Source organism: Calonectris borealis, chromosome 1, assembly GCF_964195595.1.
Source record: "Calonectris borealis chromosome 1, bCalBor7.hap1.2, whole genome shotgun sequence".
Classification (NCBI taxonomy): Eukaryota; Metazoa; Chordata; class Aves; order Procellariiformes; family Procellariidae; genus Calonectris; species Calonectris borealis.
The window spans coordinates 30,830,034-30,839,776 of NC_134312.1; the positions used below are offsets into that span (position 1 = coordinate 30,830,034).

A 9,743-nucleotide genomic window follows, 5' to 3' on the forward strand; every position below is an offset into this window, starting at 1 on the left:
GTGCCAAGTCATTTTTAGGATGAGGGAAAAACCATACTGGTAGGTGACAGCCTACAATAAAAAGCAAACAATGTATTGCATATTTTGGCAATAAAAAAGCAAAATGATCCTCTAGAAAATAGATTATTCTGTGCAGTATTCTCAGGGTCAACTAATGTGCAATTATACTGTAACAATATTGTTACAGATATGAAACAAATATTATTTGTACTGTACTTTTTGTCTTAAGTCTGGTATATACTGGTATAGTGGGATTCCAGTCCTTCTGAGAGCCCTTGGTGTTGCTATAGTAGCAATAATTGATAACATCAGTTAGCAACAATACTTTGCTTTTCACTTCATCTTTGTAAATGAGCACAGAGTCCTTGCATGTGGTTCTCTACTCACAACTATGAAATAAGCAGACAAGAAGGAAACTGTTATGGCAAGGCAAGAGGTTTGAGGCTTTGAAGGGGGGGGCGGTTTGTGGTGGGTTTTTGGTGGGGGTTTTTTGAGGGGGGGGGAAGAGGGGAGGTTTCAAGCAGGTTTTTTCCACTTTTTTACAGAACGTGTAAGAAAAATTGTGGGTTTTAAGTTAGCTTTTGTCCTGTCCATATTAAATGCCCTGTCTTTCTGTCTGTCTGACTTCTTTCCAATATTGGTGGCTCCTTCATAACATGAGATAATTCAGTTCTATTAAGGAAGCTGTTCCAGGCCTTATGGGATCATTCAATTATAAAGTCATAGAATTCGGTAAAAGTCACACAGACAAATACAACAGCCAATTTTATACATGTCAAGGTGATAGTCAGTTTGTATGATCAAGCAGAGATCCTCGACCATGGCTACAAACAGCATATATGAATTTTCTTAGTCCACAATAATTTTTTCATTTGATTTCCCCCTCACCTCCCAGACATCTTCATTTCTTTCAATTTTTACTCCCTCCATTTTGTGCCCTTCTTTCCACCTTCTTTCAATTCTGAATTTGTAGCCTATGCAGGCAACAAAAGACTGCGAGCACTGAAAGCTTTCTGAGGGAGGTTGATTGGAATTTGGCGAGTTCCTTTCTCTAGTCCCTTCTGTATATAAAATGAGTTAATGGAAAAGGTTTATGAATAGTCTGTTCCCCTCTGCCTAGAAACCTTTAAATAGGAGTCTGGTGCAAAGGTAAACTGATTATATTAACAGGCTTCAAGCTTATCTCCCTTTGAGGCTGGATTTGCAGTGCACCAGAGTGCTATCTCAGCTGCTACTGTTGTTAATGGTCCCAACTGCTATACAATCACAAACTGACCTGAGGGCCAGATGCATACATCAGGCAACCAGAAAACTGACAGCCATTATTTAAGAGCTTTTCAAATGCTGATGTAATCATGAGAGCTTTTCAGGCATGCTTGTGAAGTTGTTTAACGTTTTTACTCTGTATATTTTTACCCTCATGGGTAAAGGCAAATCAGAGAGCTAGAAGTGTTGACGCCTATATCGGCTTTTTCATTCTCTTCCAGCTGTAAACACCACGCCCAGCAGCTGGAGCCTGGACAGTGGGAAAGAAGCCAGAAGCACATCAGAAAGTGGAAAGCTTATATCTCCTCCTGTACCACCAAGACCTGCACAGACTGGTGAGTTAATGGACATTTCAGGCTAAGCTCCAGTAGAAAAATTATTTACTTGAGGGCTTAGATTCTTTCCACTCTGATTAATGTTTAACTTCTTGGGCAGGTTAATTTATTATTTGATTACTTACATGGAAGTCTGTAGAACTGCCTCCATAAGTATTTTCGTCTCGTTAATGTTCTCTCTAGCATTCTGTTTCCAATACTCTGCCCCTTCATTTAATGACTGAGTAGTTTCAGGCAGTTCTTGCTGGTACTAGGGAGGATGATCAAATTTAATCTTTTGATCTTATGATAATGGGAGGTTAGCAATCAGAAATGATCATTAACCACAAAGAATCTTACTGACCAGAACAGGCACAGCAATCATGGAAGTACGAGAGTTCTGTTACTATAACCCATTTGCCTTTCAAAAGATTAATTTCCATTTAAAGGAAAGGCTGCTTAAGTGATACTATAAATATAATTGTTCTCAAGGGAGTGAAGATGCTTTTTGTGTATTAGACTTATGCCTCAAAGTATGTCCAGGCATGTTTGCAGTATATTTACAGGTAAATGTTTGATATATAAGTACATTATGTATTGTCTTTTTTCTTATTTGACATACAAATACATAATGTATTTCTTAAGAGAAGAAGAAAAAGAGGAGGGGAAAAGTTATTATACTGACTTTTTTTGAATCGTGTTATCATTTGGTAGGATATAAACCAACTTACAGTGATACAAAATTTGTCAGAGAAGATGGATGCAGAAATTTCTTACACTTCATTGGTTGTACTGCAAGATAATCCTGAGAACAAAGTAAAATAAACAAAATCTCTAAAACTATTTGCAGCCATTGGGCAAGTACCTAGAGGGAACCAAAGATAATGCTTGTGTATAGAATGATCTCCTATCCACTTAAAAAGATTTTTTAGTGAAAATTGTAATGCCAAGAGTGCACTGAAATCTTTCTGACTTTACAGCATCACCAGCAAGACACATAGCCTCCGTTTCCCCTTCTCCTGCTGGCAGATCACCAATGAAGGTACTGTCTTACTGCCGTGAATCGCCTTTGTGGGACGGGTTGTATGTGTGGTAGGGTAGATAGTATACATTTAATATACATTATTTGGGATTATATTATGTTTTCCTTTTATTATCATATGCCTATACAAAAAACATTCCCAAGAGTAAGTAGCCGTAACAATTACAGCAGCTCTGAAGATTTTCAATGCTGCAGGCAAGAAACATAATCTTCAGACTCTTTAGCCTCTCAATATTAGGCTTCTCACCTACGTGGATAATCAAGCTCTCCTGAGTCAGTGGACAGAAGGGAGTGTAAGAAATAAATGGAAGACATGCCTAATGATCCACCTAGTGCAGAATTCTTTCTCCAACAATGGCGAAAGGGGAGATGCCAGCTAGGGAGAACCTGTTGTGCAACCCATTCCTCTTACTCCTCCAGCATCCAGAGCTGTGGGATTAGAGGGTGTGTTAGAGACTAATCCCTGCTTCTGTCATTTTAATATCCATTTCCTCTGCAGAGCGACCCAGGGAGGTTGTATAAGAAGTTGGAAGTAGTTTGAAGCCTGCCAGTAGGAAACATTAAGCACAGGCTGTGAATAAGCATTGGTTCTTCTCTGGTAGTTAAACACCCATAGCAATTGGGGATCGAGGCTAAACTGAGCAGGTTTCATTTCTATTTCAAGATATTTGAATGTGTTGGTACCCACTTGTTGCACAACAGCTTATTGGTTGGAAAACTTGACCAGGAAATCTGTGTCTTCCACAGCGCTGGAGGACATGAACACCCAGCCTGCATATTCCAGGCAAACCCCGGTATTGACAGACTGCACATTAGTCTCGGGGATAGCCTCTGCCACCCCACTGAAGCAGAGGGAATTCTGCAGTTAGAAATACGAGGGTCAACAACCTGGAAGGAGAGCAGATAGAAGGGAGCATGACTGGTGCTTCAGGCACTCAGGTGCAAGGGCAGAGGGAGGCAGCCCTGCCGAAGTGGTCCCTCAGCTACCCAATGCCTAACCAATGCTGCAGAGGTACACATCTCTTGAGGATGTCTCCTTTCCCCTTGAGGTCCCTAATCACAAGTCCACAGTCTTTTGTCATCCCGTGAGCCTGTAACATTTCCACTTGTGGCTGCACAGTGGTCCGGGTTCAACACAGAGCAATTGTGCTGGCCATCAGAGTGTCCTGTAGTCCTATTACCACAGTATACCTTCTGCTGAAGTGAGCACCAATCCCAGGTTTTGCACTAGCTGCTTACTAGGAAAGTCTTCAGAGTATTAGGATCTTGTAGAAAAGGTGAGTGACTTTTCCTTTTTTCCTGCATGGACTCAGTACTGATGATTCTTAGGGGTGTTTCAAGCTCATCCTAACATTTTCTTCCAAAGACCTGGATGGAATTGAAGCATTTTACAGCCGAAGTCTGGATTGCCGCCTGGGAGAGGAATGTTGGCCCAGATTATTTCTGAGAGTTGCTGGATCTCACTTCGAGCATCCACGAATTTCCAGACTGTTTTGGTGTCTAGACTGTTACTCACTACTGGTACAAGCGTCTGCACCGCTGTCAAGAACCAAGTGCTTACCCCTGCACAGCTCCTAAATTGAAGCAGGCAGGGTTTACACATATTTGCTCTTGTTCTGAATGACAAAAGCAAAGGTCCTAAATCTTATCTATGGTCACTTAATCCAAGTGTCAGGTGTTCTTGGAACTTGAACCAATTACATCATTTATTGGAAAATCTTGACCCTGGACACTTGTGGAGGTAGGAGCGCGGCTGCAGCCTCCTCACACACAGAGGAATGGAACCCGAAACAAGTAGTTAAACAGGCTCCTCACAGTGCCTGAAATGTCTTCAACACTTGCTCTGCTTTTCCCTGGCCACATATAGGGCTCAAATTTTAGCCTTTGTTCCAACTGTACACGCTGCCAGAGAAGGCCATCGTAGTACAAAACCCGCTGATGTAAATGAAGATTTTTTTCCATTGCTTTCAGTGCACTGCGGACCCAGTCCTAGATGGATAACTACGATTATCTCAACAGCATAAAGTCAGTGCAGCCAGCCCCTCTCCTTTCCCTCCCCTCCCCACCCTTTGTTGCATGGCTCACACTCTCTCCTCAAGCTCAGCAGCTGAGTGCCAACCAGTCTAACAAGAATTGGGGTGAGAAATTTGTCTTTGATGTGATTTCTCCATCCCTTTTTTAGCCTGTGCTTGAGGCCATTAAGTCTAGATTGTCTCAGATGGCTCCAGTCAAAATTAGATATGGTGCAAAAACTTTTCAACTTGCAAAGTATGGTCTAACCTTTTACAATTTTCAGTTGAAGTTGCTTCACTAGAATAGGACTTCTCAATGTTTTTAGGTAGGGCTTTACTGTCCCTGCCTTTTATTCTTCATCAGCACTGTTGTTGCCGCTTGGGCCCTCAGCTCCCTGTTCCTCACCTTCCCCCACAGACCTGCGAGGCTGCTGGTGCAGCCATTTGCAACCTTTGCCCTCTGTTGGACCCTCGTCCCTGCGGCCCGCAGTGGTGTGTTGTGTTTCGTGCAAGCGGCACGGTGTGTCCAGGGAATGCCAGAGAGATGGGGGAGAGGAAGGGTGGAGCAACTGCAGTTCAAAATGCCGTCTGCAGCAGCAGCAGCAGTGATGCCTCACCTCCTGCCGTCCTGCTGCTGCCCCTGAATAGCAAGACGAGCTGCGGGCTGAACGGGGCTGGCGCCCAGCAGCGGCTCTTAGCTTGGCATCTGCTCCGCGCTTCACCTCCGACACTGGTATTATGACACACTGGGAAATGATGCCACGATGTAAATGCACTTTTGATTGCATGACGGTGCACTAAAACTGTGAGGAAAAGCTTTGGAACACGAATATGGAGCATGAGGGACTGAAGTAGCAGCAGTGACTGGGATGCAAGTCCTGTGCTTTGGCGTTAGGGGGCAGGACACCACTAGGTATGCCCTGCGCGGGGCTATGCATTTCACTTAAAGCTAGGAAAACTGAGGGTTCGTTTTAAAGGCTTCCAGATTTTTCCAGGGTATGATGATAGTAAGATAACATTTAAACACAGTTTCACTTCCACTTACACGAGCACTGGCATGAGCACTGTTTAAGGTGTACCTAGGCACTCTTGAAATGAGCTTTTTATTGGTTTCTTACAGGACCTTAATTAAACAAACAGGGACGCAACCATTTACGTTTATCAAGCCTCAGAATCTATGTGCTGTATCTCTGTGTTTTCAGTCTGAGCACAGAAATGCTCTCCCTCGTTTACTCCAGGTAAATTCTTCTTCTGCCCTTTCTTTCGAGCAGGGGTCTGTGCAATCATTCACACCGTCTCCAGTGGAGTATCATTCCTCGGGGCTCGTATCCAACTCCCCGGTGCTGTCGGGGAGTTACAGCAGCGGCATCTCTTCGCTCAGCCGATGTAGCACATCAGAGACATCGGGCTTTGAAAGCCAAGGCAGCGAACCAACAGTGACTGTCCCAAGCTACAGCGTTTCTGAGGAGCCTGTGAGAAAAGAAAGTAAAACCCCGCCACCTTACAGCGTGTACGAGCGGACTTTGAAACGCCCCGTTCCTCTACCTCACAGCCTCTCCATCCCGCCCGCCGCGGACCCGCCGGCGCTGCCGCCCAAGCCACAGCTGGTCCGGCCAAACAATCTGGAAAACAGCAGCAGGAGGACTGAGCAGGTTCCCCGGCCCAGGCCTCTGCCCCGCAAAGTCTCTCAGCTATGAGAAGCCACTTTTATATTTAATTGCAACCAATTCTTTACCGTTTAAGAAATAATATTTTTTAAAAATGGTGAAATGCGTTTAGTTAGGCACTTTAACATTTCGCCCGCCTTTTCTTTTGAGTAATTTTGAAATGCTTATTAATGTTATGTTGCACATTTGAAATGAAATTACTAATTTAGGTTGCCAGATATTATAGGAAGCATGAATGAGAGGATTTTGTTTAATTTCATGGTGGTGAATACTGATAAATGCTTTTATTTGTACTTTATTTTTATTTAAAAAATTAAATCTAAAACCCTACAATTCTCACCTGAGTTAGCCGAATGCTTCTTACAAAATACAGAATATACTGACTGGATCTTTACTACTAGAGATAAATGCACGCTTTCTAACAAAGTAGTCTGTAGACTAGGATGTTTCTGCAAGTAGGCTGAAAGTTGTTTCTCTTATCCTATGAACAGGTTGGTCATTTCAAATGTCTGTGGAAAAACGGAGATATAATGCAAGTTATACTGCAGAGAACTGTTGTAAGAATGTGGTTTGGAATTTTTGAAACACACACTTGGTTTATGTTATTTTTAAGATGGAAAAATATTTGCATTTCATTCAGCATACAGCACCGTTCTGGTGAATCTTGATAAGGTTTTGTGCCATTAGTGTATTACTGTACCTGACGCATCCTTTTCTTTTTGAGGTGCAATTTACTTTTACTCTTCCAGTTAATGTTTTCTTTTTGTTGTTTTGGGTTTGTTTTTTAAAAAGCTAGCAGTTTGCTAGTGCAGGTTCTCTGCCGTTTTTGAAGTTCACCTTAAAGTACAATTTGTGTATGAAATAAGTACAAATGAATTGTTCATTTAACTTGTGTACAGGAATCAGTACTGACTAGTACCAAGACAATACACTAAATGAACAAATTTTTTAAAAAATTACTGGATATCGATCAATACATTTCAAAAGGTAATTGCAAAGGTCATTAATAATTCTGTAAAAACCTAGCAAAAATTCTGAACAGCTCTTTGGATGTGTACGTACCAGTGGAGTCAGGTTTTGGATTTGCTTTTTAGCTTGAGTTCATCGCCATCATCTTTATTGTAGGAGAATGGTGTTTGGCCTTAGGTTGTATTCTAGTGACTGGCATCTGAAGAGCTCTGGAAAGCTAATGCCAAGCCGTAGGAATGTGGAGGGAAAAAAATAAAGCACCTTCTGTATGTATTTTTTGTATCCTCTTTCTTTTACTGATTGTTTAACATGTGCTTGGGAACAGATGTGTGAACTGCATTTTAAATCATGCTGTTAAAAATATTCTCCCTCTTTTGTTGGGAAGCTCATGTTGATTTTAGCTGTGTGTTTGATCTGTTGATAGTTTAACTGGAAGAAAGTGACCACTTTTTATATTCTCTCAATTAAACCTTCAGCAGTTACAAGCTGTTGACGGTAGTTATAGAGGTTTTCTATAATAAATGTTCAAGTATTTTTGTACATAATTGGTAAATTTTAATAAGGAGTGTACCATTATGTGAAAAAGAAGCAAACAGTTGTGTATGCAGTAAGATTGTTATAATTATGCCAAATACTTTATGTATGGAAAAAAAGAATATTTGTAAATACGTGCTTTTAACAATAATTCTGCCATATTGACTTTACAATTTTGAATGTCAGAAAAAAATTAATATATGTTAAAATATTTATGTTTTAGTGAAAGTATTCATAACTTGAAAAGGAACATATGAATTTTAGCTTTGTATCTTGCGGATTTCAAAGTCTGAACTTTGAACTTTCCTTGAACTAGCTCTTGCTTTCTACTATAACATTTTTGTGTCTGTAACCACATCATAAAAGGTGTAGAAGGCTACATATTTATGCTGATATAAAGAGGTAATGCCTGAGATTTAAATAAGGTGTCACAAGTAAGATAACAAAGCTGCTTTGATTTTTTTTTTTCCCCACCCCTGTGTAGTTTAATAGATTTTGTTGACTAGTGCTTGAGCACAGTATGAATCAGTGTTATTTGCTCCTGAAGCCATTTTTTTTATTTCTGGCAGCGAGCAGAGTTGATGACTTTAGCATTTGCGTGCATTACTGAAGTCAGCTTTGCAGCAAAACATTTCATGAAGTTTCTGTTTACCTAGACACTCGTATTGGCTGCTGCATAATGTTAATATGGAATAAAAGGACTTGATTAATCTTTACAGTACAACTTGTTTTCTACAGAATGAGAGATGATAATTCAGTTTGTCATGGAATTGAAGTTCTGACTCCTTGTCTTGCTAAATCCAGTTTTCCTTCTGTTAAAAATCTCCTGATGGATCTAGTTTTCTCCCGATTTGGATCCGCAATTGCTTTGTGAGACAATGTGGAGAGTATTGACCTGCTCTTCTGAATAAGTGAAGAATGTAAAATTTACTAGGAGAGTTCACTGTAAATTAACCTGCATGAACGCTCTGTTTTTATAACCGTGACATCAGGAATACTCTGAATGACAGCAGACGGTGCAAAATTGACAGAGTACTCTAAAACCGAGCTGACACATTTTCTGCTTAGCCAGTTTTGACAAATTGATTCTGTAGATCAGCTTTTCAACCTGATTTCCTATAAAAAATGTAGTATGAAATTTTGTTATGTATGTTGCAACACCCAGCGCTTGAAAACCTAATGTAAATAAAGGTCTCGTTTGAATTTTATGTATTACTCATAAATGTAGTTTTATCACTTTCTGGATGACAGTGAGTAATTCAGAAGCTCATATAAGATGACCTGTGAGAACAAGTTGCCGTTACTACTCAATGGCTTGAATGTTAGCCAACGTATGCATAATAGGTGAGATGATCTTGTACTCAAATACTGCATTTGAGATGCTGGTACCTCTGGGATGCCACAGAAGCAACTGCAAACTCGCCTGGCTGGCTTTGAAATGATGCAATTCAGACTGGTTCCTATGATGGGCTAATACCTCCGTAGTGTGAGTGAACTCAATCTCATGATGTCTCAAGTCAGATCATAGCCAATAGCCTCTGTCCTGAAAGAGGCACAAAGCTGAAGCTACCCCTTGATAGCAAAGGTTTCAGGGCAGTGCAGAAATGGCCCTGTTCACATGCAACAGGGTGGAGCTACGTGTAAATCTTCTCTTCTGTATGAAAGTGGCACCTTGCTCTCCTGCCTGACCATTCTTCTTGTGCACAGATTGTCCAACAGCGTCTGCAAAAAGCACACTGACTGAGCAAAAAGATGCCAATAGGCAGGAGTCAATCCCTGAGAGATAAATGATGAAAAGCATCTTTTTTTTGAATGTAACTGTGGTCAGTGAGGCATATAGCAGCATTGTATCAGTAACCCCGCGTGCTGACAGACACAGCTCTTTGCTCCAGAGCTCTGCTGGTAGCCAGGTTTTCCCACAACACTCTGATGATCCAGG

At 41.1% G+C, this 9,743-nt stretch overlaps 1 protein-coding gene across 1 annotated transcript in view; it reads left to right on the forward strand.

Moving 5' to 3' along the window:
* Positions 1–9,012, forward strand: part of DOCK4 (dedicator of cytokinesis 4) — a 262,203-nt gene extending 253,191 nt beyond the window's left edge. The window contains exons 52-54 of the mRNA XM_075147683.1: positions 1,488–1,601; positions 2,561–2,622; positions 5,906–9,012. Of these exons, the coding sequence (XP_075003784.1) occupies positions 1,488–1,601; positions 2,561–2,622; positions 5,906–6,331 (602 nt within the window). The 3' untranslated portion in view covers positions 6,332–9,012. The remainder of the gene's footprint in view (positions 1–1,487; positions 1,602–2,560; positions 2,623–5,905) is intronic.
* The last annotated feature ends 731 nt before the right edge of the window (positions 9,013–9,743 follow it).